This window comes from Trichechus manatus, unplaced genomic scaffold (genome assembly GCF_000243295.1).
Source record: "Trichechus manatus latirostris isolate Lorelei unplaced genomic scaffold, TriManLat1.0 scaffold00010, whole genome shotgun sequence".
NCBI lineage: Eukaryota > Metazoa > Chordata > Mammalia > Sirenia > Trichechidae > Trichechus > Trichechus manatus.
Window position 1 is genome coordinate 30,118,650 of NW_004443946.1, and position 27,696 is coordinate 30,146,345.

Sequence of the window (27,696 nt, forward strand, 5' to 3'; positions counted from 1 at the left end):
TATCAGTGGGGGCCCCTCCATCGGGAACCTGTCATCAGGGAAGGGAGGAAGGTGAGGGCTGCACTGTGCATCCAGCACCCTCTGAGAGCAATGTCGTAGAAGACAGTTGAAGACATTTACTGAGCAGGGATGAGGAAGCCAGAGTCCCAGCGTATAAACCTGTTTCTAGCTGGAAAACTAAAGGTTCATAAGACTCATCACATATAAGTCATAATGGGGGAGGTTATAGGGAGCCCTGGTGGCACAGTGGTTAAAGCACTCAGCAGCTAACTGAAAGGTAGGTGGTTCGAACCCACTGGTGGCTCTATGGGAGAAAGATGTGGCAGTCTGCTTCCGTAAAGATTTACAGCCTTGGAAACCCTATGGGGCAGTTCTACTCTGTCCTATAGGGTCGCTATGAGTCAGAATAAATGTAACGGCAGTGGGTTTGGTTTTGGTTTCGGGGAGGTCATAACTGCCATGCAAAGGGCATTTGGAAGAGAGTAAAATTAATTCAAACAGGTGTTTTTAGGAAAAGCATGGTTTTGAGCTGGGCATTGAAGAACGAGAAGGATTTTGACATTTAGATAAAATGTAAGACTGTGTAGGAAAAGACTTCAGGTTAAATGCTAAGCAAAAGAGCAATCCATCAAATGCTGTTTATAATACAGTCGCTAGGTAAAACCAATACAACAAGAAACTAAAGGAAGTTAACCAAAATTCTTCATAGTCATTGTCTTAGGTTTGATGAGATTGTGGGCAAATTATTTCCTATTCTTTTGTGTTTGCCAGAGTTTCTAAAATAAGCATGTGTTGCTTTTCATTTTTTTTAATTGACATATAGCACACATATAGAAAAGTGCATAAAAAATAAATGTACAGCTCAATTATCACAAAGCAAAACCTATGCAGCCCCCATCTGGATCAAAAATTAGAACATTGTCAACACCCCAGAGGTTCTCCCTCTGCTCCGTCCCAGCCCCTAACCCCTCCCTCCTTCCCAAAGGTAACCAGTATCCTGACTTTTACATATAGTGTGTATCACAATTCATGTGTCCATTCTATTGTTAATAGACATTTAGGTTGTTTCCGGTTTAGGACTGTTACAAATAATGCATCAATGAGATTCTTGTGCATGTCTTTTGGTGCACATGTGCGCGTATAAACCTAGGAGTGGAATTGCTAGGTCATAGGATGTGTCTATAGTCAACTTCCGTAGGTAATGCCTGCTGTTATCCAAAGTATTATGCGATGCACATACCAGTGAGTGGATAGAGAGCTCTCAATGCCCCACACCCTCACCAACACTTGGTCAGTGGCATCACTGGGGGGTGTGGAGAGTGTGAACTGCACTGGGTGACACTGTCAGAGGGTGTGACACCAAAATGACTGTCTATAAAATTTTTGTGGAGTGTTTCAGCAGAAATTTATTATTTTTTATAAAAGCATTGCTATAGATGTTCTAAAATTAAACATTTATGCTCATCAAAAGACTTCACCAAAAAAGTAAAAACAGAACTTACAGACTGAAAAAAAATTTTGGCTATGACAAATCTGACGAACTCTAATCTCTAAAATGTATAGGAAAATCCAACACCTCTACAACAAAAAGACAAATAATCCAATTAAAAAATGGGCAAAAGATCTGAACAAACACTTCACCAAAGAAGACATTCAGGCAGCTAATAGACACATGAGGAAATGCTCGAGATCACCAGCCATTAGAGAAATGCAAATCAAAACTATACAACAAGATACCATCTCACCCCGACACTATTGTCATGAATCAAAAAAACAAAAAATAACAAATGTCGGAGAGGCTGCAAGGAGCTTGGAACTCTTATGCACTGCTGGTAGGAATGTAAGATGGTACAACCATTTTGGAAAACAATATGGCACTTCCTTAAAAAGCTAGAAATAGAAATATGATACCATCCAGCAATCCCACTCCCAGGAATATATCCTAGAGAAGAAAGAGCCATCACACAAGTAGACATATGCACACCCATGTTCATTGCAGCATTATTCACAATAGCAAAAAGATGAAAACAACCTAAGTGCCCATCAACAGATGAATGGATAAACAAACTGTGGTACATACACACAATGGAATACTACACAACAATAAAGAACAATGGTGAATCTATGAAACATCTCACAACATGGATGAATCTGGAGGGCATTATGCTGAGCATAATAAGTCAATCACAAAAGGACAAATACTGTATGAGACCATGTCTTAGTCATCTAGTGCTGCTCTAACAAAAATACCATAAGTGGATGGTTTTAACAAAGAGAAATTTATTCTCTCACAGTCCAGTAGGCTACAGGTCCAAATTCAGGGCATCAACTCCAGGAGAAGGCTTTCTCTCTCTGTCAGCTCTGGAGGAAGGTCCTTGTGATGCATCAGTCTTCTTTTGGTCTGGGAGCAAAGTGCAGATCCAAAGGATGCGCTCTGCTCCCGGCACTGCTTTCTTGGTGGTATGAAGTTCCCATGTGTATCTACTCGTTTCTCTCTTTTATATCTCAAAAGAGCTTGGATTAAGACACTCTAATCTTGTAAACATCATCATAGTGATAGAGTTTACAACACATAAGAAAATCACATATAACCTCATCATAGTGATAGAGTTTACAACACATACGGAAATCACATTAGATTACAAAATGGTAGACAATCATACAATACTGGGAATCATGACCCAGCCAAGTTGACAGATATTTTAGGGGGACACATTTTAGTCCATGACAGACCACTATTATAAAACTCATGAAAAGGTTTACACACAGAAAGAAACAATCTTTTACAAGGGAAAGATTACTCCAAGAGACTAATGGACCACAACTACCATGGCCTCCACCAGACTGAGTCCAGTACAAGTAGATGGTGCCCAGCTACCACCACTGACTGCTCTGACAGAGATCACAACAGAAGATCCTGGAAAGAGCTGCAGAAAAATGCAGAACAAAATTCTCACTCACAAAAAAAGACCAGACTTACTGGCCTGACAGACACTGGAGAAACCCTGAGAGTCAGGCCCCCGGATACCCTTTTAGCTCAGTAATGATGTCACTCCCGAGATTCACCCTTCAGCCAAAGATTAGACAGGCCCATAAAACAAAACAAGACTAATGGGGCACAACAGCCCAGGACAAGGACTAGAAGGCAGGAGGGGACAGGAAACTGGTAATAGGGAACCCAAAGTGGAGGAGGGAGAGTGTTGACATGTCGTGGGGTTGTTTAACCAATGTCATAAAACAATATGTGTACTGTTTAATGAGAAACTATTTGTTCTGTAAACCTTCATCTAAAATACAATTTAAAAAATTAAAAAAAGAAAGAAACAATCTTTGATGGTTACTGGGGGGTATATATAGGGTCGCTATGAGTGGGAACCAACTTGACGGCACCTAACAACAACAACAGGGAGGGGAGGGGTGGGGAGGGAAAAACAAAAACTAGACAATAGGTAAGTGGTAACTTTGGTGAAGGGTAAGACAGTACACAATTCTGGGGAAGTCAGCACAGCTTGACCAAGGCAAGGTCATGGAAGCTTCATAGTCACATCCAAACTCCCTGAGGGAACGAATTACTGGGCTGAGGGCTGTTGGGGCCATGGTATCGGGGGACATCTAGCTCAACTGGCATAACATGGTTTATAAAGAAAATGTTCTATATGCTACTTTGATGAGTAGTATCTGGGGTCTTAAAAGCTTGTGAGCAGCCATCTAAGATACTCCACTGGTCCCACCCCATCTGGAGCAAGGGAGAATGAAGAAAACCAAAGACACAAGGGAAAGACTAGTCCAAAGGACTAATGAACCACAACTACCACAGCCTCCACCAGACCGAGTCCAGTACAAGTAGATGGTGCCCAGCTACCACCACCAACTGCTCTGACAGGGATCACAATAGAGGGTCCCAGACAGAGCTGGAGAGAAATATAGAACAAAATTCTAACTCACACAAAGAAGACCAGACTTACTAGCTGACAGAGACTGGAGAAACCCCAAGAGTGTGACCCCTGGACACCTTTTTAACTCAGTACTGAAGTCACTCCTGAGGTTTACCCTTCAGTCAAAGATTAGACAGGCCCATAAAACAAAACAAGACTAAAGGGGCACATCAGCTCAGGGACAGGGATGAGAAGGCAGGAAGGGACAAGACAACTGGTAAAGAGGGACCCAAGGTTGAGAGGGGGAGAGTATTGACATGTTGTAGGGTTGGCAACCAATGTCCCAAAACAATATGTGTATTGTTTAATGAGAAACTAATTTGCTCTGTAAAACTTCATCTAAAGTACAATTAAAAAAAGAACCCCCCCAAAAGAATCCCTATAGTTAGTAGTAACAACAAAAATATTTTTCGTAAGCCCAGCTTACATGTATTCATATACCTGCAAGGCTAAAACTCTATGCTCGTTTACTTTTGAACCTTCTAATGCACTCTGGTCAGAGCTCATTATTACCCAATGACAATGACACTTCAAATCACGTGGTTTTGTCTGCATCTGCTACAATCACATGCTGTTGTTTTCGTTGCTGTCAGTGTTTTCCTAGTCGCTGATTTTGTCAAATTCTCTGCTGTTTTAGCTACAATTTGTGGTAATTAGCATGGAAAGGTGACACCATGAGTTACCGCACTGGGTGACACCAACCCTAGTGACGCCACTGCACTTGGCATTGTCCAACGTTTTAAAATTTAGCCAGTCTGGCACTGTGGAGTGGTATCTTATTGTGGTTTTCAGGTATTCCTATTCAAGAAATTTAAATAAGATTTTTTTCTTTTTTTTAAATAGAGTGCATCTTGGTAGCATTCATGCCTTGTCCAGTGGCCTGCACCAAACAAGTACTCAAAAATGTCTGAAGAAGTGATTTAAAAAAAGAATGAATGTTTGATTGCAAGAGTGCTTCTGGCTTGCTAAATGTTTCTCTGTAACATGGCCTCTATCTTTGAGATGCCTGTGAAATTCAGTTAAATACATTTTGGGCATAACAGAGGCCTTGACAAGACAAGTGACAATTTGTGTTGGTAATCTTCCATCTCTTTCCTGCATCTCCCCCAACTTAACCTGTAGCCACCCTGGCTCCTGAGAAATGTCCTTCTTTTGTGTCTGTTCCAGGAACGAGGATCTGATTAACAAGTGTGGCGACGATGCCCGCATCTACATCATGTTCCAGTACCACCTCATCATCTTCGTGCTTATCCTCTGCATCCCCTCCTTGGGGATCGTTTTGCCCATCAACTATGCTGGAACTGTTCTGGGTAGGCAGAGCTCAGCAAGGCCCTGGGGTCTGGGTGGCTGGACCTAAGGGGCAGCCTGGTGAGTGAGACAGAGTTTGGGTCTTGGGGGTCTAGAAATCTGGATTTTACTCTCACCTCTGGCAGTTAGGGAAGATCTCTAGGTGGTACAAACAGTTTGCGCTTAACTACTAACCTAAAGATTAGTGGTTCAAACTCACCCAGAGGCACCGAGGAAGAAAGACCTGGTATCTGCTTCCATGCTTCCGTAAAGATTATAGCCCAGAAAACACTATGGGGCTCAGTTCTACTCTGACACACATGGGCGCACCATGAGTTGGAATCGACTTGACAGCAATGGGTTTGGTTTGGGGTTTGAGGGCAGTTAATGGTTGTGTGACGTTAGGTGAGCCGTGCTTCAGTTCTCTCATGTGGAGACTGGAGATGGTACCGACTTTGTCATATAGTTGAAGGTGCTTGACCCAAAGCCTGTCACACAGCAGGCACATACATACTAATTCAGTCTGAAACGGAATGTTTATTCATGTCCACACCTGCACTTGGCCAGGGGATCATGGAATCCCTTTTATGACATGTGACCCACTGCAAAGATCCCTGAACTGGATTTCTCCTTGTACTCACTCTGATGGACAGAGCACCATAAGTGCAGAATTTGTCTCAGAGGACTTCTACCCATACTCATCATAACAGGGTAAATCCTTTTGACAAGTAACGTCATAGGTGGGGGCTTACTTGGAAGACAGAAAAACTAGGCTGTGAATCTTGGATCCACAACTTTTGCCCACTTCTGCTTCCCAGAAAACACCTTTGCCCAATCTGGCAAATTATTTAATATTGTATTCAGCTTATCAAACTCTCCAAGCCTCATTTCCTCAAGTGTCATGGGAATTGGGAGATAATGCATGCCAGTGGCTAGTACAGTGCCTGAGACATAATATGTGCTCAGTGAAGTGCAGCCAGTATCTCACTCAGCATTATGAAGATAGATAGAGTTGTATGTAGGCTACATAACTACGTTGTGTAGAATAGCACCTTAATGACCCAGGTAGCAAACAGTTTTACCTCGATTCCTCAGTTTTCTACCTGTTTCTCCTTGGCCAGAGGTAGACCTTTATGAATTCAGTGTAGCACATGGGATGTCCGTGCCACCCAACTCCTCTTCCAGAGTAAATAACTTCTGAGTCTTGTTTTTCTAGATTCTCATCCTAAGAGCTAGTGTGTTGGCAATGATAATATAATGTAGGATTTTCAGACACATTCCATACAACCTGGAGATGTCAAAACCAACAAACTAATGTACTTAGCCAGGAGGGCTTACTCTGTTTGAATGAGGTGGTCACCTTTTCCAGAGTTTTGGGCTCTTGTTGTGATTGTTGTCAGTGGTAACACTATTGCTAATTGGTCTTTCTATGGCTGGTGGGACATCTAGGTTCCTTCAACAAGGATTTGCTGGGTGTCTGCTATGTGCCATCAGGCACTGGGAATGCCACATGAGACTCAGTCCCCTTTATGGCTGTGGAGCCCCAGTCAGCAGTACCAGGGAGCAGAGGGGGTCACTGCTGTTTCTGTTGGAGGTGGGGTAAGCTATTGGGAACTGCGAGGAAGAGCAGGACGTAGGCAAGTGTCTCTAGACCGCAGGTGTTCATTCCAGAGCCCTGAATTCTGGTGCTCCATAGCTCCCAAGGAGCAGGCTCAAGGTCATCCATTTTCTTCTCTTTCAGAGTGGAATAGTCACTTTGGTCGGACCACCATTGTCAATGTCTCTACAGAGTAGGTACCTGATCTTCTTACCTCCACTCTATTGCCTGGGGGTGTTGGTAGGGAGAGAAGGACCAGCAAGTCCGTCTATCATGTGAGCACTGCTTTCCTGATGAGAGAGGCCTGGTTTCCCGAGGATTCCAGGTCTTGAGTGGGATGTCAAAAGTCACATTCTCCTGGTGGGGAAGGAATCTTGGTGCCTTAGTGTCCCCATCTCTGTAATGGGTGGAACTACCAAACCAGCCTTTCCTGAAGACTGGGAGAGATAGTGCTATTTGCTTAGTATGTCCAGCTTCTAAGAGGCAAAGATCTTATACCGAGTAGAGGGTTAAGGTACACTTTCCCCACACACCAATAGGTTCAAGCCAACATTATATGTCCATGAGTGAAGCATGGGCCTGACATCCTCCTATCTGATTCCCACAGCAGAAGGACGGAGGAATCCCAGGACTTGGGTTCATGCCCATCTCAGCCATTAACTGGCCTGGATCTGGGGCAATGCACCTTTCCTTTCTGAGCTTCCATCCCTGGCTGTGGTGGGGGAGGAACTGTTGGACATGATCACTAAACCCCTTCAGCCTTCACAGTCCAGGAGCCTATGGATTTGAACATCAGCCAGCCTGATTGGTGGCCAGTTCAATCTGTACTGAGCAAAATGTGGCCCTACTATGCCATGCTGAGAAAATGGGCCCACTCGGTGTCTTGGCCAGGCTTGGCTGACTTCCTGACAAAGCTAAAGAAGCAGTTCCAGCAGGTGGGGGCTCACACTCGCCTGCGCCACCTCTCCTCCCCCCAAGCCCTCTGTCCCCTGCACCCTTACAACCCATCCTCAGGGTGGGCTGGCCTCAGCTAAAACTCTAAAATGAGTGGAATAGGGCCATAGCATCCTCTTAATCCCGTTTATCCACCTCCCCCTCCCGCCACTCCTCGCCCCCCACCCCTGGTGCTGCCAACACCAGAGCAGAGCTACCAGCTTCCTCCCAGGTTTAAAGTGTCTACACCTTCCCAGCAAGAAGCAAACTTTAATAGAGCAGCAAAACCTTCAAGACCCATAAATCCACACCAGCAGTGAGCTGGAAAGTTCCTTAGCAATCACGTAATCGTGCCCCCTCCGAACATCAAGGCATCTAGCTAGATAGGGAGTGTATGTGAAAAGTTAGGCACTGTGATGGGGTGGAGGAGCTATTTAAAGCAAGGCGACTTTTCTCTCCTGAAACCACACCAAATAAGGCAGGCCCCATTTCTGAGCAGAATCCTGGCCAGAGGCCTGGGGCCCATGTCAAGTGAGTTGGAAGCAGGATGGCAAGCATGGCATTAGTGTGGCCACTCTTCCTGTTCCCGGGAAGGCACAGCTCAGGTCCTTCCTTCCTGCCAGGCCTGCATATGACGTCAGGCATCTCCTCATCACAGAGCTTCAGGCAGCCCCTCTGCCTGGCCTGAGTATAACATAGCAGTGAGGAATCTAAGTGCTTCAGCAGTCCTGGGCTTCCCCCCACCCGACTCTGCCACTGCCACGAGTGACCTTGGACACATCACCTGCCCACTCTGGCCAGTGAAATTACTAGGGTTGGTGCCACCCAGTGCAGTAACTCATGGTGTCACTCCCCCAATGAACCTCCTCCTGTACCAGACCGTACGTAATCCAGCCAGTCTCCAGGTGTGCCCAGCACTGCCACCTCTAGGTGCTCCCGTGCTACGCACACCACAGCCTCAGCCCCTCAGGCACACAGCCTGTGGGCTGCCCTGGACCCCCAGTGCCCATCGGCCACCTCCTCCTGCACTAGCACCTGGCCCATCTGCGCCTGGGACCCACCAGCATCTCGTGCACCAGCTCCCACAGCTCACACTGCACGAAAATTTTATAGACAGTCATTTTGGTGTCACCCCCTCTGACAATGTCACCTAATGTGGTCCACACCCCCTCACCCCCCTAGTAATGCCGCTGACTCTGGCCCTTATTTCCTCATGGGGAAATGAAGATAATCCCAGTCACGCCCTCACGTGGTTGTGAATCTAATGGAAAAGGCATGGGAAGCACTTTGCCCCATCCTGGCTGTTCAGTACATAGGAAGTACACAATACATGTTAGCCGGTAGTAGCTGGAGTAAGACACCCCCTTCTTCTCACCACTGCCATCCCCTTCCAAAGTGCCTGAGTATCTGGACTCCCAGTGGGTGGTCACAGGGAGATTTTGTGCCGGGTGGGCTCTGTGGACCCTGCAGCCCCCTGTAGAGGCTGAGCCCCCGTCTGCTTCTTGTTCCCGGCAGGAGTAAGCTCCTGTGGCTGCACAGCTTCCTCTCCTTCATCTACTTCATCACCAACCTCCTCTTCATGGCTCATCACTGCTTGGGGTTTGTGCCCAAGAAGAGCCAAAAGGTGAGTAAGTGAAAGAGCTACCAGAGCTACTCCCTCCGAGCTGGAGTCCCCACCCCAGCCAGGCCACCCCACTTCCATTGTTCAGAGATGGCCCAACTTGGCACATCCTAAACACCTGCATACCTCAGGTGGGAAGGATCTCGCCTGAGCAGGGGCAAGCCTCCTGCATTTAGTCCTGGTGGGTAATCATTGAGCACACCCTGGCACTTCCAAACCAGCTGATGAACAGCTGTAGCCCAGGTGCCCCGCTGCACCCCTAATGCCCCAGCCCCTCTCCAAGAACCCCTGGACCTTCTCACCATCCAGAGACTAAATCGTTAACAAAAACCTGGCTCAGTGGGGGGCCTCCAGGCATCCTTCCTGACTGCTCAGTATCCTCTGCTGAACTGCTGGCTAAATATCCTGACCAGCCCCTTTTGCAATCTCTCTGAGGTCAGAGACCCCGTGTCTTGCTCTTTATGTATCTTCACTGTCTTGGTTTGGGTTCCCTCCAAAGCAGTCTCTGAGACAAGGATTTGAATAGAACTAGTTTATTTGGAAGGAGTTTTGGTGGCCAGGGGTTAAGAGCTCCGCTGCTAGCTGAAAGGTCAGAGGTTTGAACCCACCCAGCAGCTCCTCTGGAGAAAGGCCTGGCGATCTGTTTCCACAAAGATTACAGCCAAGAAAACCTTGTGGGACAGTTCTGCTGTGTCACATGAGGTCACTATGAGCCAGAATCGACTCCATGGCACCCAACAACCACAACAGTTTATTTGGGAGGTGATCTCAGGAAAGACCAGTAGGGGAATGGGGAAGTGAGACAGTGAGGGACCCGACCGACACGTTGCCACCGAGTCAATTCTGACTCATAGCGACCCTAAAGGACAGAGTAGAACTGCCCCATAGGCTTTCCAAGGAGTGCCTGGTGGATTCGAACTGCTAACCTTTTGGTTAGCAGCCGTAGCTCTTAACCACTACGCCTCCAGGGTTTCCCAGGGAAGAGAAGGCAACCAATAAAAGGGAGTGTTATGAGCAATTTACCCTGTGGGCAATGGAGCTGAATCCCACCAGGGAACTCTAAGGGTCAGTATAGAACCAGGGCTTCGAACACGCACCCGAGAGTCTTCCCAGCTAGGAGTGAGCAATCAGCGGTATTTGCCCATGGACTCTGTCTGTCATTGGTTCGGGGCTGCTCTTAGGGACATTAATGCTTTGCCACTTCTGGCTTGTTCTGCACGTGGGCTGAACATGCTCCCAAGGGCAAGAAAAAGTGCCCAGGCAGAGTCTCAGATGTTTGAAGTGAGCCACAGCCTTTGGTGTGTAGAGGCCAACACCAAGAGGACAGAACGGGGCACTACAGTAAGGGACAGTGCAAGCTGCCTGTCCTCTGGTGGGAGCGAGGGAAGAGTGACGTGCTTACCCTTGGCTCCTGTCCTCAGCTTTTCAAAGGTGCAATGGGATGAGATCAGCTCCCCCCCAGGCCATCCATCCTAAAGGACTGATTCACCTTAACCCACTCTAGGACATAAGTCCACATACCCTGAAAAGTTACCCCAAGTGCTTCAGGCTGCTGGGCATGGTGGCTTGGGTGCCTCTGGCCAGTCTGGGCTTGGCTGCTTCAGCTCTCTTTATTGTCACCAGAATCTTCAGCCACGACTCCTGCTTCTTGCAGAAGGTTGCCAGACTGCCCCCTTGAGGGTGATGCCTCAGGGAGACAGTTCCCATTCCCAGAAGGAAACATAAAGTTCAGAAGAGCTTCCCTGGCCCCTCCCCAGAGTCCCGCTCACCTCCCAACTTCTTTCTCCACCCCAGTCTGATCTTAGGGATTTCCCTGGCAATGTGGGCTTTACACTGGAACAGTGGAAGCGACTCTTAAAAGGTGCAGGGAGACCAGAAATTCTTGGTGGGGCCGTGTTGGCAGCAAGTGAGCAGCTCTTCCCAGTCTTGGAGCTTTGGCCTCCATCCCAGCTCTGTCTGCAGCCTTCCAGCCCTCCCTCTCTGACCACAGCTGTCCATGGCAGTGGGCCCACAGCTGGGGCCCAGGAAATAGCACAGGCGCAGTGTGCCTGCTGAAGCGTTCGACGGCCTGCTGACCTCAGGGCTGCCCAACTCAGCTGGCGCACCACAGGCCAGGGAAGCTGGCACTTGGCCTGCTCAGCAAGGAGGCACCAGGTGTCCGGCAGCCTGGTGTGAGTAGAAGGCTGACTGCAGAGGGGTGCTGGGCCACAGCCCCCTGAGCCCTGCCGTCCTGCTTAATAGACCCAACTATCCAGGATTTCCTGTGCTCATTTTTCTTTCTCTATTTGCCCTCCCCACCTAGGTCACAAGGACACTAATGATCACCTACGTCCCCACAGATATCCAGGATCCCGAACTCATTATGAAACATTTTCAGTAAGTAGGGACCGGACTGAGGCATGGATTGCCTCCTACTGGTAGCCTGCCTGGATCCTCTTGTGGGTAGTGAGCTGACATAGAATGAAAGGGCTGGAGAGACCCCAGGTGGTGGCTTTCCCTGGACCAGCTCAGGTGCAGTCTTTCAGAATGGGGAAGATGGCTGGAGTGGGGCATGGTTTTGAAAGTCAAGAAGTTCCTGCATGGCATGGGTGTGATGTGGGTGATGCTAATTTTCCTTTCCCTCATTGCTTCAACTACTGACCCCAAGGAGCCCCTGAACCATAGTTAGAGCAGGTCATCTTGAGACATCTTTTATGACTCCAAGTTCTTAGCCCCAGGGACACCCACCACTGAGCAGATTATCTCTTGGTAAGCAGCTCTTTCCTGGGTCCCTGGTGGTTTGAGCTCTGCCCCGGTGCTGTTCTGGGTCATCTGGGAAGGTTGCAGCCACTCTCTGATGACCAGGAATCAAACCCTGAAGTTTAGCCTGAGGAGCAGGGGATGGATTCTCGCATCCCAAGAACAGGGAACCACAGGCAGCTGAGCTACCCAGCTCTGTGGGCTGTAGAGCTGGGCAAGGGGCAGAGGGCAAAAGCGGCATGTCCCAGCCCTGAAAGCTGGCTCAGCGTCCGTGTTTGTGGCTGCAGTGAGGCCTATCCAGGGTGCGTAGTGACCAGAGTCCACTTCTGCTATGACGTCAGGGACCTGATTGACTTGGACGACCAGAGGTGAGGTTGAAGCGGGGCCTGGGGTCGGGGGAGAAGGGGAGGATGTAGCTCTGCTGCCCATGATTAGAAGATCCTTCCCTCTGTTACCTGCCGGCTAACAGGCGTCATGCGATGCGAGGCCGACTCTACTACACAGCCAAGGCCAAGAAGAGTGGGAAGGTGATGATCAAGATTCACCCCTGCTCCCGCCTGTGCTTCTGCAAGTGCTGGACCTGCTTTGAGGAGGTAGCTGGCATGAGCGTGGGGATAGGTGGCCAAGGAGGGGCTGGGGCACTGGGTCTACAGGCTCTGTCCTGCACCTGCAGGCCCCAGGCTCTCTCTATTCACTTGTGCTGTAAAGCTAGACACGTCCCTTCCTCTCCACCATGCCCTGCCTCCCCATTGAACATGTAGAGGCGCTAAAGCCTTTCTTGGGGCCACTTCCAGGGTGGCAAGAGAGACTTATGTGTGCCCTCTTGCACTGTTGGATGGGAGGACCAGAGAGAACACAGCAGGCTGCCAGGCCTCAGGCTTTCAGAGCTAGGACAGGGACATTTGAAGTCAGCAGACTCTGTCATATCACCCAACCACTGTGGCTGGAAGGGGCCTCAAGACTTGAACCCCTACCTTAAGCAGGACTATTCCAGCCAGTCCAGAAAAAGAATCACCTCACTTTCCTGAAAATGCTGTAAATATATTCTATCACTTTCTAGGGCCCATCCCAAGTCTGAAAGCATCTCCCTCCCTGGCCTTGCCTTACTTTCCCTAGAGAGAAGAGCAGATTCATAGCTTCTTCCTGTTTTAGGGTTGGGACCTTGGAGCCCACCTGGGACCCTGAGCTCTTTGCTAGGTTTTAAGAGGGGCTGAGGATGGGCCAGTGGCTTCAGGCCCACCCCCTCCAGGGCTGCTAAGTGCACAGGACCCTTGTGTGCAGGTATGGCCTTCTGGGGGTCTGGCCTTCCCAGCTCTGAGGGCCGTGTCTTGCCCCAGGTAGACGCAGAGCAGTATTATAGTGAGCTAGAGGAGCAGCTGACTGATGAGTTCAACGCCGAGCTCAACCGCGTTCGGCTGAAGCGTCTGGACCTGATCTTTGTCACCTTCCAGGATGCCAGGATGACGAAGCAGTGAGTGCCAGGGCCAGTGGCTGGCTGTGCCCACCCCAACCCTGAGAGCGGGCCTCTGTGTCTCTGACCCATCCTCTTTGACCCCTTTGCAGCCAATGAGAGGAGGAGGGAGAAACTCCCTCCAGTTTGCCACATCCTGACCTTCCCTTTGCTCCCTCCATGCTCCTCACAGACAGCTGCTATCTTGCTCTCCAGAGCATGGCCACATTAATTTCCCCCAGCTGCCAGGGCTCAGCTTGTCCCCAGGAAGGCTTAGGGCCTGGGCTCCTCACTCCCATATGTCTTTGTTTTAGAACAGAGTGGTCAGAGTGACCTTTGACCTCTTGGCTCCTCTCCAGGACCTCAACAAGAACAATATCCATTTCCTCCCTCATTCCATACACCTCACTTCCTTCTCCCCACAAGTGATACAGTCAGGTAGAGAAGCCCTGCTTGGTCTTTCTCCTCTCCTGCCTCCCCAATTCAGTCTTACAGCCTCTTCTCTTCTCTGCCCCAGCCTCTAGCAGCCCAACTTAGCAGAGAGGGGGTTAGGTCCACTCTGGAATATTCCAGAAGGATCTTTAGGACTGGGTCAAATAAATGGCACACCAACATCAGTCTCTTGAGTATTGCAGGGCTTCCTCTCCCTATGGGAGCTGATTATACACAACACTTTATCCTTGCCCATTCCAACCCTTCAAAGGAAAAATGGAACAGCCTAGATTTTAGTACAAACAATTGTGTGCAATTCTACAAGTCACTTATACTCTTCAAATTTCTTGTCTGTCAAATTTGGTTACTCATATCTTCCCTTATTCATCTCCCAGAGGGTTGAGAAGTGATATGTGTTCTATTTAGTGTGTGTTATATATAAAGAAATATACCTACATAAGACCATATTGTTCATTTTCTGAGACAATGAGACAGTCATTTGATAGAGAGAAACTGAGGTTTAACTATAGCAGAAGTATGAGTTAGGAAGCCAAAGACAGGGTTCCAGTGCCAGCACCAGCCCCTCTTTGGTTGTGTCTTTAGGTGCCTCAGTTAGTTATCTGTGCAGTGGGTATTATGTTAATCACCAGTTAGCACAATGCCAGGCACACAGCAAGATCTCAGTAATTGGTAGCTATCGATGTTAAGATGAAGCTAAAATTAGGGCCTCCCCTATTAGTCTCAAAGGGTTATTGAAAGAGCATGCCCACGTGTTGTCACTGCTGTTAAGGCATTAGCTGAGAACCATGTGGCACCCCTCCCCTTCCTGGGTAGTCGAGGTACCCTCAAATGCCCCCTTCCCTGCAGCTACTAGGCCTTAGGACCTGCCTGTCTCTAAGATCCGGAGAGATATACCCAAGGCCTCAAGAATCCTCAGGAAGCTGCCACTCTGCCACCTGTGGGATGGTCATGGTGGCCCTGGGACCCTGGCATGAGACCTTCCTCATCCTGTCCTCCTCACTCCCAGACCTCTGTCTCCCTACCCTCTCCCGTCTCTGCAGCATCATGGAGGATTACAAGTATGTCCAGTGTGGCATGCGCCCCCACCAGTCCTCGGTGACCACTATCGTCAAATCCTATCGCTGGAGGGTCGCCCTTGCCCCACACCCCAAAGACATTATTTGGTAAGCCCCTTCCATCTTTCCCCTCTCTTTTGAGTCCTCTGAACTGGAAGAAGGCAACAGGACAGGGGACAGGAGGAGGGACCTTCTCTCCTCATGTCATCGACCAGCAGAGACTCCACGGGCACTGAGCCCAGTGCCATCCAAATACAAGCCGCCCCCCCCCCGGGGTTTTGCATCCCTGAGCACCACAGCCTATGCCCACCCCCAAACTCACCCTCACCACAAGTGTGGAAGGCCCTCAGCCTTGGGAAGGGGTTTCTCCTGCAGCGAGAAGTCAGATTCGTTTTTTCCTCACCGATGGAGCCTTGGTGGCACAGTGATTAAAAGCTCAGCAGCTAACCAAAAGGTTGGCCATTTGAATCCACCAGCTGCTCCTTGGAAATCCTATGGGACAGTTCTACTCTGTCCCATAGGATCGTTATGAGTCAGAATTGACTCAACGGCAACAGTGTTTGGTTTTTTATATAATATATTCAGATTCCTTCCAAATAATGTGACTGGGGGCAAAATACAGGGGCCCTTTGCATGCAGGTCTGGGCCCAGGCAGCTGAATTAGAGCTGGGCAGCCTGGATGACAGCTGGCATGCACGTGGGCTGTCTCTAAGAGCTGGGACCCAGGGTCCTAAGTACACCTCCCTCCTCTCTCCCTCCCCAGGAAACATCTGTCCGTCCGCCGCTTCTTTTGGTGGGCTCGCTTTATCGCAATCAACACCTTCCTCTTCTTCCTCTTCTTCTTCCTCACCACACCTGCTATCATCATCAACACCATCGACATGTACAACGTCACCCGCCCCATCGAGAACCTGAAGGTGCCTCCTCTGCTCAGGCCAGGCCTGGGGGCCCCAGGGAGATCAAGGAAGAACTCAGGCGAGGACGGGATGGGGTGCCCACTGGGACGGGGCTACAGAGCCCTGCCGACACACCACCATTGTGGTGGAAGTGGCAGTGGTGTAAATGGTGGGGTAGAGTTTCCTCTGTCCCAAAGTGAATGAATCCGGGTCATCCCCCAATTTAGGGACTGGGGCTGGAGAGGAAAGGAAGAGTGGGGAACTGTGGGAGGTTGTAGGAGGAGTTTTGGGATGATAGGGTGGTCCACTCAAGTGTGGGCTTGAAGGGCTTCCTGAGATAGGGTCACCCTAGGCCAGCAAGAGGTATGAGAACCAAGCTGGACAGGGTATGGCAGGTGTGAGCTCTGTTCCTCCCAAGTTCTCTGGGGCTTGGGGTCTCTGGCTAGAGTGGTAAGGTACAGGGTGGGGAAGGGTAAGGAAACTCCATCCCCATCATCCAAGAAAAGCAAGAGCTCCAGACCTGTCCCCACTTCCCTCCAGACACCTCCACTCCAGCCCTTTAGGACCCATCCCAGGAATTAAGAGGGTGCCTTTTACTGATGGGGGAGTTCAGAGGAAGCCTGGCCCATGTCCAAAATCTGTAGTCCCTGGATGGCACAAATGGTTAAGTGCTGGACTACTAGCTGAAAGATTGGTGGTTCGAATTCACCCAGAGGCACCTCAGAACACAGTCTTCTGAAATTTCACAGCCTTCAAAACCCTGTGGAGTAGCTCTACTCTGCACACCTGGGGCAGCCGTGAGTAAAAACCAACTCTTCCGCAACTAGCAACAACAACATAGCCTCAAGGATGCTATAAGGAGCCTAGAGGTCCCCTCCTTCCATAGTATTCCCGTCCCTATTCCCAGCAACATGCACACACTCACATGCATATTCACTCATAAGCATACACATACACGCACATACATTCACATACGTGCGCGCACACACACACACACACGCACACATGCCCATACAGGCATACATTCACGCACACACATGCACACCAGGAGCCACACCACTTCTGTTGCTTGCTCTTGCTCTCCTCTGTCACCTTTGTGATAGGCCCCAGGCAGCAGGCCTGCTGGAAGCACCATGGTGCTCCCTGAGTGTTCTTCCTTCACCATCCTCCCCCTCCTCCACTACTCACATTACATGAGTAAAGGGCAGTGTTAACTCCATGAGGCATGAGACACAACAGACAGCAGCTGGCTCTGAGCTTCTTGAGGACCCCACCTGGCCTTGGGTATCTGCTAGCCTGCACCCAGCCAGCCAGACCCCTGGCCAGGAAGGCACGTGAGGAAGGCCAGGCCCACTGAGCAGCCTCAGGCAGTGGGAACCAGTGAGAAGAGGCCTGGGGTGTGGGGAGAGTCAGGGGCAGCCTGGAAGGGGAAGCGGTTCTTCTTGCATTGATGTCTCCTCTGCCCCTTCCCCTCTGTCCTTACAGAGCCCGATCGTGACCCAGTTCTTCCCCTCCCTACTGTTGTGGAGCTTCACAGTGATAATGCCTCTGATGGTCTACTTCTCTGCCTTCCTTGAGGCACACTGGACCAGGTGAGCTAGGACCTCCTCTCCCAGCCCTGCCCTTTTTCCCAGCCCCTCCCCTGCACCACCTACACTAGCCTAGCACTTGGCCTTGCATTTGGCCTAAGAAATGGACCAACAGGTCATTTTCTCTTTGGATCAAGGGACTGGGTTGTCTCTGGGACTCTGGTCTCAGAGATGCTGAGATAGGGCCACCATATAAATGGTGTGGGGCCAAAACCAAGCCCTCCTTGGGCTACATCACAGTCTGAGCCAGGCACTGAGGGGATGGCACTGTAGGCATGAGCTAGGCAGTGCCAGGAAGGGCATTCCAGCTGAGGACACAAGATGAGAAGGAGAGAGCAGGACTTGTTTGGGAACATCAGGTAGGCTGGTATGGCCGTAGTAAAGGAACCCACAAGTTCAGTCTGACTGAAGATGCATTTGGGCCACACAGGGCCAACATTCTAAACAATCAGGACACCAAGTTCCTACCATCCTACCAAGCAATAAGGGAGAACATTTGTCCTAACAGAAATCCTAACTGATCTTTCTTCTGGCTAAGAACAAGACTTACGTTGATTATTGAAACTGCAGGGATTCCGAGTATCATTGGTAATGTCCCTTTAACTCAGGGATGTCTAATATATGGTATGTGTGTGCCCTGCATCCCTGTGTCCAAGGCAGACATCACTAGTCAATCATGTATTCTCCCCTGCTGCTCCCAGACACAGCACAGCTCTCAGTGCTCCCTGGAGATCAAATTGGTATGCATGACTTTCTAGCCTATCTAGATAGCTGTCTTTCTCCTCGTTACGTAGTTAAGCTTTTGGTTCTCACCACGTCTCCCTCACTGATATCAATATCTCTCTTTGCTTTCTTCTAGATCGAGTCAGAATCTGATCATAGTGTACAAGTGTTATATCTTTCTGGTGTTCATGGTGGTCATTCTGCCCTCTATGGGACTGACCAGGTACCTTACCTCCAACTATCCCTCCTCTCTCAGCCAGGCTCACCCTAGAGTTGGAACCTCCTCTTTCAGATACTATAGACCTACCAGTGGTTGCTGCAAATCCATTCCTCAGATAACAGTCCAGTGCCTGTCATGGGCCTAGCATGAGCCAGGAATCATGTGAATGCTTCCCTCAAAGAACTTACCATCCCGCTGGGGAGACAAGGCATGCCTGACAGCCTAAGGTGGGAAGAACACAGCCAACACGCAGTAGAATTTCAGAAGAGGGAGAAAGCAGTATGGGAGAAATGACTGGTGAAGGTTTGCTGGAGGAGGTGGCCTTAAGCTGAAGGGCCAAAGGGTTAGGGGCAAGGGTGGCCCAGCATTAAGGAAGAGGGGCAGTGTGGACTGACCCGCTAGAATATTAGGCTATAAGAGTCTTTGGGCATTGAACAGGGAGGGAGGGAAGCCAGGCAAAGAGAAATTGAACCCTAGTCCTTTAACTCATAGGTTTGCTAACTAAAGGGCCTGCTCTTGTTCTTGCTTCTAGCTTGGATGTATTTTTCCGCTGGCTCTTTGACATCTATTATCTGGACCAGGCATCTATTCGGTTCCAGTGAGTATTAGCATACACATTCTAGGGTTATCCCACATGTACACTCAGCCTTCTGTGTGTGACACCAGGGCTACACCTTCCCTGAGTCCAGCACCTTTGTTTGCTTAGCTGTTGACCCCTTTAGCCATATGGTAAAGCCTATGGACCCTTTCTCTGAATGATGTTTTTGAAATAATTATAGATACACAGGAAGCTGGAAAAAAAAAAAAAGTATCTAGGGAGGTTCTGTGTACCCTTCATCCAGTTTCCCCCAGTGGTCACATCTTGCATAACTATAGTCCAATATCAAAACCAGGAAAGCAACACTGGGATGATCCACAGGCCTTTTTCAGATTTCATAAGTTTTACATGTCCTTTGAATGATGTCTTTAAGTATACAAAATCCATGAATTTTAAAAGGAACCAATTATACTGAAATACAGCTATCAAAATATTTTAAAAATCGAATTTGTGACATAATCTTTATTAACACATTTAATAACAAGACAGTTCATTTTAGATATAAGCAAACTAAAGCTAAATTGTATTGTTTAAAGACATTAATGTGATGGCTGATGTTACTTAACATGAATGAGAGCATTAAGTCATAAGAAATGGTAGTCTTTGACAAGGTGTAACATGCAGGTCATGGTGGATACCCAGCCAATTTTGATATTTTGTTTTTATGGTTAAAAGTGTTGAAAATCTCAGTTTTCTGGGATTTAATGTTGCAAATGACATGCAAGCCTCCGTGTTGTTGCTAGGTGCCATTGAGTCACTTTCAACTCATAGCGATCCCATGTACATAGGGTTTTCTAGGCTGTAATCTTTTTTTTTTAAATTTTTTTTTGTACTGTACTTTAGATGAAGGTTTACAGAACAAACTAACTTCTCATTAAACAATTAGTACACATACTGTTTTATGACATTGGTTAACAACCCCACAACATGTCAACACTCTCCCTCCTCTACTTTGGGTTCCCTATTACCAGTTTCCTGTCCCCACCTGCTTTCTAGTCCTTGCCCATAGGCTGGTGTGCCCCTTTAGTCTCGTTTTGTTTTATGGGCCTGTCTAATCTTTGGCTAAAGCGTGAACCTCAAGAGTAACTTCATTACTGAGCTAAAATGGTGTCCAGGGGCCATACTCTCAGGGTTTCTCCAGTCTCTGTCAGTTCAGTAAGTCTGGTCTTGTTTTGTGAGTTAGAATCTTGTTCTACATTTTTCTCCAGCTCTGTCCAGGATCCTCTGTTGTGATCCCTATCAGAGCAGTCAGTGGTGGTAGCCAGGCACCATCTAGTTTTACTGGACTCAGTCTGGTAGAGGCTGTGGTAGTTGTGGTCCATTAGTCCGTTGGACTAATCTTTCCCTTGTATCTTTAGTTTTCTTCATTCTGTCTTGCTCCTGAAGTGGTGAGATCAGTGGAGTATCTTACATGGCTGCTCACAGGTTTTTAAGACCGCAGACACTGCTCACCAAAGAAGAATGTAGAATTTTTTTTTCTTTAAATAAACTATGTTATGCCAATTGAGCTAGATGTTCTCTGAGACCATGGTCCCCACAGCCCTCAGCCCAGTAATTCGGTCCCTCAGGGAGTTTGGATGTGTCTATGGAGCTTCCATAACCTTGCCTTTTACAAGTTGTGCTAGCTTCCCCAGTATTGTGTACTGTCTTACCCTTCACCAGCGTTACCCTTCACCATAGGCTGTAATCTTTATGGGAACAGATCACCAGGCCTTTCTTCCACAGAGCTGCTGAGTGGGTTCGAACTGCCAAACTGTCAGTTAGCAGCCAAGCACTTAACCATTGCACCACCATGGCTCCTTGCAAGCCTCCATAGCTTGTTCTATAAGGCGAGGACCAGAATTCTCCAAAGTTTCTGCAGTTAAACTATAATTGCAATACTTTTTTTTTTTTTTGCTTTAATATCAATGAATTCATCTTTGGCTAGGTCAAATACAGTTTATATCAGAAAGGAAAGGATTGTGAATCCATGACTCAGCTTTGATGCCATCAAAAAGGAATAGCTTTTGGTAGAGTTCTGAAATATATCCAGGTGCTCATGGATTTCTCTGTTCAAGGAAGCTGACAGAGAGTTGTGCAGAGATTGGACACTGGAAGGCAAGAGAGGTGCCTAGGTCACCAATGGGAGAACAGGCAACTTGGCCAGTAGATGGCTACATGACTCCTGGTTGAAGCTGGCCAGCCATGTCAGTAAATGTTTCAGTTTCAGTTGAAATTGAAAATTCTATGTATAATCTAGCAGCAGATCTAATAACTGCCATAATTTTGAAGTCGTAATGAGTGTGAGCAATATTGTAAAATATGAGAAATAACTGTAATGTGATATGAAAATATCTGACTCCTATTGGTGACAAAGTCACAGCTATGACTAGCATTACTGTGGTTTGTTGCCCACATTCTTAATTGAAGAAAATGGTTAAATTCGGTTAGACCTTAGTGAAAATAAAGATGTAAATTTTATTTTCCCATCCAAGGTTATGGACCCCCAGAATTCTACCCTTGGACACTCCAGGGTCTGTGGACCCAGGGTCAAACACCCCTGCTTTTGATCATGCCAGTGCCTCTATTTCAAACACCCACACCTTATGTAGACCATCCCATCCCTGCTCAAAAGAGCCACTTATTAATTCAAATTGGGTTGGGATAGGTATAAATACAAAATTTTATTCCCCTCATCTGTGTCTCCCTCACCCGCAATCCCTACTCCCTCTGTTATTTTTCTCTCTTCCTCCCTTCCAACATCTCCCCTTTCCCCATTCCCCTTCCCCCACTGCCCAGGTGCGTGTTCCTGCCAGACAATGGCGCCTTCTTTGTCAACTACGTGATCACGGCAGCTTTGATTGGCACAGGCATGGAGCTGTTGCGCCTGGGTTCACTCTTCCTGTACAGCACCCGCCTCTTCTTCTCTAGGTCGGAGCCAGAGAGAGTCCACATCAGGAAGGTGAGGACTTCCCTGGGCACAGCTGTTACAGTTTCTCTTGGGAGGGTGTCGGGAAGGGGGCCTAGGGTAGAGTCTGCTGGAAGCACCAAGAAACCCAAGGTTGGAAGCATGGTGTGGCTGGGTGGGTGTTTCTTGGACTCCAGGGTTGGGAGGGAAGCTGCCTCAAGGCCTGAGCTGCTGACTAGCTCCCAGGAGCTGATAAGGAGCCACAGAAGCAGCCAAGCCAAGGAGGCCAGGAAACCTCAGGTAATCCCTTGCCTTCCACCCCAGAACCAGGCCTTAGACTTCCAGTTTGGGCGAGAATACGCGTGGATGTTGAACGTCTTCAGTGTGGTGATGGCGTACAGCATCACCTGCCCTATCATTGTCCCTTTTGGTGAGTCATCCCTAAGGCACACCCATTACGCTGCACAACCTCAGACTGGGAGGAGGGATTGAGCCCCACACCATCAGGCGAACTCCTGGAGCATGAGACCTGAGACAACTAGCAGGGTGCAGAGATGTCCAGTCCAGGGCCAGGAAAGGGGGCTGAGGTTGGATGGATGTTTGCATAAAATGTCTGTTGAATGAATGAACGAATCACTCTTCATCAAGCAAGCAGAACAGGGGGCCTCAAGGGAAGCTGCCAGTCCAAGAGATCAGCCCCATGGGGCTCCCACAGCCTGGCCTTGGCTCTTGCTACTCTCACAGTCCTGAATCTGGCTTCTCAGACCTGTGGTGGCCTTGAGTCACACAGGTCCTGACTGTTGAAGTAGCCGCTGAGTGTGCACCTGTCCTCCCAGGGCTGCTCTACCTGTGCATGAAGCACTTGACAGACCGCTATAACATGTACTACTCCTACGCACCCACCAAACTCAACGAGCAGATCCACATGGCTGCTGTCTACCAGGCCATCTTTGCGCCACTCTTGGGTCTATTCTGGATCCTTTTCTTCTCCGTCCTACGACTAGGTGAGTGCCAAGCCTGCCCTGTGGTCTCGCCTCTGCCTGTCCCCCACTACCTTGTGAATCCCTCCACACCAACTCTGTTAGAGAAGAAAGAGCCCAGGGGAGGAGCTTTGCCAGGCCCAGGGCCTTCTCTAGGCCAAAGGACACAGAGTCTCAGCAGAGCTTTGAGGCTAACGGGAGGGCTTGGGCCACATGGGCCACATTGTATGCCCTACAACACTCAGGGCAAGAAACATCATATTCCTTCATTCTAAGGCAAGGCTGGGAGGACATAACACTATTAGTTATTTGGGAGCTCAATTCCCATGACACTCCTCGCATCCTACAAGGGTCTTACGGGTTGTGGAAACCAAACTGCCATTTGTGCCTCAGACACTGCTGCCCAGGCCAGCTCAGAAACCCCGTCACAGACTGGGTGTGCCTCAGCAATCTCCCAGCTGGGGCACCCATGCCACCAGGGCAGTGGTCTCTGCCAGCCCCTCCCAGTCTCAGAAGAAGCCCACCCTGCCCCTCTTTGAACCCCTCCTCCAGGCTGCTTCCTGCCCCCACCGCCCAACGGCCCACCGACACTGCCTTTCCCTCAGGGACACTTAACCTGAACTTCTCAGTGGAGTGGACACAGTCAAGTCTATATTGTGTTTTTCTTGATAACGCCCCTTTGGTCACAGTGGTGTCTGTAACCCGTCCACTCTCAGTTATTTGTGTTGATTTTGCACTTGTTGTCGCCCCCAATTTCATATCCCACTTGCCTTTCCCCTGCCACCTAGCAGGTTCATTTTTTCCATAATGCTTTTTCCTAAGTATACAGGGCTACACGTTTCTTATCGGAAATAAAAATATATATAAAGACCAAACTGTAAATTGCCCATCATCTCATCCAGAGCTCGATGGACATTGCTTCCAGCCCTTTATCTATGCATGCATTTCTGGGCAGGGGATTTTTGTTTTATTGTTACTTTACAAAATTGTAAATTTTAGGGCATTCAATCTTGTATTCTGAGTTTTTTCCCTGAGCATTATGTTCTGAACAACACCGGTGTCATTAAAATACTGTTGGAATGCGTGCCTCTAAATGGCTGCATTAATTCTATCAGTTTTAGTCAGCTCTCCATTGTCGGATATTGCAGTTTAGCATTTTTCTACTATTTTAAAAGCATTGCAGTAAGCATCAGTATGCGGTCATCTTTGACTGTAAAGCATAAAAAAGTCACCAAATATTCCCAAAAGAAATGTAACTGTTTAATCCTGGGTTGCTTTTCGGTACCATGAGCACAGGTAACTGAGTGCTCTCACTTTGAAAGGGCTTGCAGGGAAAGACTGGGTTTGGGGGCAATGGCATAAATAGTGGACCTCAGAGGTACTTTCCAGGGACCATGGTGTTGGAAGTAACTGGCAGGTCAAGAAGGACATGTTTAATGGGCACTTAAGTGGGTACGCAAGTCAATTAAACGAGTCTCTGGTTTTGCAGTTAAGTGCTCAACTACTAGCTGACAGGTTGGTGGTTTGAATCCACCCAGAGGTGCCTTGGAAGAAAGGCTTGGTGATCTGCTTTCAAAAGGTTCCAGCCTTGAAAACCCATGGAGTTCTACTCTGCACACATGGGGTCGCCATGAGTTGTAATCAACAGCAACTAAAAAGTCAATTTAAAAAAAATTTTTTTTTAATGGAATCCACAAAATGCCAAGTTCTAAACTGATCAAATAGAACACAGGGATGATGTTCTAAGAACCGGAAGGAGAATTGGGCAGGGGTCTCTCTGCCCCAGGCTGAGCTGGTCCCCAAGCCTCTGGCAGCCAAGGGGCAGCTCAACTGGCGGAGCCCCGCCCACAGCCTGGTCCCTCAAGCACTAGGCTCACAGCTTCTCCTTCTCCTTGGCAGGTTCACTGCACAGCATCACCTTCTTCTCCCTCTCCACCCTTATCCTTTCCATGATCATTGCCTTTCTTGGCACTCTTCTGGGGAAGCTTCGGAGGGTATCTGACCAAGAGGTGAGTGGCCAGCCTGCCTTTCCTCCACTGATTCTTCCTGGCCCTGGGGGATACAGCTCCAGGATGCCCTCCCAACCTGGGCACCTGTAGCAACACAGAGGGGAAAGGTTCTTGCCTTTCTTATTATGGGGTGTGTGTGCATGCAGGGGTGTGGCTTTACACCAGCCCAGGCACTGGCCCCCAGAACCACACCTCATGGGCTGGGGAAGTCCAGAAGACAGCTGTTCTCTCCTTCCCTTCCCCTCTCTGACATCTCCGCCAAACAGCAGGCAGCAGGCCTGCCTCCCAAGCAATGTTAGCCCTGTCCAATCACTGTGCTGTGATTCCCCACTCCGAGGTGTGGAGGGTTGGGAGAGAAAGGATGGAGTAAAGGAGGGGAAGGAAGGATAGTCATTTGCTGCCTTTAAGAATCCCAGGCTATTGAACTTGATGCTGTTGTGTTGGAAATGGGAGCTGGCTCCCTGACTTCCCAGGGACTCCTTGGTCTCTTTGGCATTGGGGCCCAGCCTATCCACTAGGCCGCCTGGAGAAGGGAGCCAATCCATGCCATTCAGACCCATGCCAGCTGGGCTCTAGATCAGCATTTCCCAAAGTATGGTATCTCTATACTGAGACACTGGGATGATTTTCGGTGTACCAAAACAACATTTTTTATTTCTTATGGCTACATATTTATTTTTCTATTTTTTTCTTATGACAACTGACAGGTTTTCTGCTTACGATAGTGGATTGTTTCCTTTTTAAGTGAATTTATATAAAGAAAAGGAAGTAAGCTGGTTTAAATACTGGTATTCCACAGAGGTGATGTGAAGTGATATGGAAAGACAGACAGATGGGAGGTCCTTGTTTCTGGTGTCTTTGTATCCGGGATCCTGGGCACAGGTGCCAACATCTCTCTTTGCCTGGCCCTCCTCCATCACATAACCTGAGTGTCATGCTGGTGAAGGGACCAGGATGACTGACTCCTCTGACTTTGTCTTCCTAGTACAATAGTGTCATGTGATCTGGTTGCCCAAGTGTCCACTCTAGAGAAGGAAGATGTCAGGAAACCTAGACCATATTGGTTTAGGACTTGTTCTAGATATAGAGGGGAGATCGCGGGAGAAAAAAGATAAAGTAGAAGTCAAGACTTTTCCTGGAGTCAAAGCAGGCCTATCTTTGACCCCTAATCCCAACTCTGCTTACCTCTGCTCATTTATGGTCCTTAGGAGTGGAACATTCCAGTAAGGGCTCCCTAGCATCCCAGCCCTCTCCATGTCCCCCTAGTCCTCAGCCCTGGCAGCTGGATATGAATTGAGTTCCAAGGTGGTGAGGGGCGCAGGTGCAGGGTCCAGGTTCCTCTGGATATGGGGAGGGGGCAGAGGGCAGTCATCCCCCTTCTGTGACCCACCATGTCTCTCCCCACTGCAGCCAGAGGAAGAGATTGAGACCGTGTTTGACATGGAGCCAAGCAGCACCTCCTCCACACCCACCTCCCTTGTAAGTCAGCGCCTTCACCCTGGGGACAGGTCAGGAGGGGGGTGCCTATGAGGGTGGGCTACTCCAGAAGTAGTGTGTGCCCACCCTGGGTATTGGGGCGGAGATGGGGGACCCCCCCAGGCTCTCCGCTCTGACACAGCAGGACTTGGCCCAGGTCAAAATGCTGCCGTGGCCCTGGCTGAGGAGCCGGGCATACAGAAGAACCGTCCCTTTCGAGACATACTCAGAGAGGATGACCAAGGCCTTATCAAGCTCAATCGTGTAGACAGATGCAGGGTCATGCTGGGGCTCGGCCTCAGGACCGAAGGCTGCCTCCAAGGGCACGAGTGCCAGGCCTGGAGCAGACAGAGCTGCAGGGCGCTATTGGAGGTCTGCATTGCAGGGTAAGGCGGGTGGCGCAGCAGGAGGGAGCCAGCAATGAGTGAAGAGGCCGCCTCGGAGTGCAGGGGGCTGAGCAGGCTGGGGAGCCGACATCATGCACTGAGCTGGGTGCCGGGTCGGTCTGTGCCCCATGCACTGAAAAAGGGTGCCAACCAGCCCTGGGTGCTCAGGGAAGGCTTCCCGGAGGAGGGAACATCTAATCTGACTCCAGGAATGGGAGGAGGGCTTGCCCAAGTGAAAGAGGGTATGGGGAAGAGCACTCCAGGAAGAGGATCAGCCTGTGCAAAGGCCTGGAAGACTCTGGAACGATTGGGGAGCTGAAGACGGTTTTCAGCGTGGTGCAAATGCAGAGTGGGCATCCAGGCCAGTGGGAGACAAGGCCCCAGTCGTGGGCAGAGTTGGGTAGAAGTGCCAGAAGTAGATATTCAACGAGACTTGGTGGAGCTGCCTGCCCACGGTATGCAGACACAAGGAGTAATCAGAACTGTAGATTTGCTCCACTTGGAAAAAACCCTGTATCTAGAGACCAGTGGTCCCTGAGAGGTGTCGGGAAAAGGTGCGTCGGTGACTGAGAGATTACAGAGGTTTCCAAGCAGGAAGGCAGCTCATCACATAATACCTCCCCTGGGACCCTTCCGACATGACTCCCTCAAATGTTGTTAGCAGTCCTCTATTGAAATCTTATGAGCTTGATGCGTCACAATTCTCTCTTTTAATCTTTATGATAAATATACACAGTAGGGGCTTTTATCCCCATTTGACAGGTGAGGAAACTGAGGCTCAAAAAGTTAATTAATTTAGACTCCAGGACACTAAATCACAGGGCAAGTGGCAGAACCAGTTTGAACCATGTCTGTCAGACTC

The 27,696-nt window shown here is 49.0% G+C and overlaps 1 protein-coding gene across 1 annotated transcript in view; it reads left to right on the top strand.

Moving 5' to 3' along the window:
* TMEM63C (transmembrane protein 63C) overlaps positions 1–27,696 on the top strand; it is a 37,856-nt gene that overhangs the window by 8,178 nt on the left and 1,982 nt on the right. Inside the window, exons 5-21 of the mRNA XM_004371125.3 lie at positions 5,103–5,245; positions 6,964–7,012; positions 9,268–9,376; positions 11,676–11,749; positions 12,400–12,480; positions 12,582–12,705; positions 13,450–13,583; positions 15,056–15,178; positions 15,834–15,987; positions 17,452–17,558; positions 18,415–18,501; positions 19,031–19,096; positions 21,875–22,037; positions 22,308–22,413; positions 22,820–22,987; positions 24,863–24,972; positions 26,383–26,451. Of these exons, the coding sequence (XP_004371182.3) occupies positions 5,103–5,245; positions 6,964–7,012; positions 9,268–9,376; positions 11,676–11,749; positions 12,400–12,480; positions 12,582–12,705; positions 13,450–13,583; positions 15,056–15,178; positions 15,834–15,987; positions 17,452–17,558; positions 18,415–18,501; positions 19,031–19,096; positions 21,875–22,037; positions 22,308–22,413; positions 22,820–22,987; positions 24,863–24,972; positions 26,383–26,451 (1,867 nt within the window). The remainder of the gene's footprint in view (positions 1–5,102; positions 5,246–6,963; positions 7,013–9,267; positions 9,377–11,675; positions 11,750–12,399; positions 12,481–12,581; positions 12,706–13,449; positions 13,584–15,055; positions 15,179–15,833; positions 15,988–17,451; positions 17,559–18,414; positions 18,502–19,030; positions 19,097–21,874; positions 22,038–22,307; positions 22,414–22,819; positions 22,988–24,862; positions 24,973–26,382; positions 26,452–27,696) is intronic.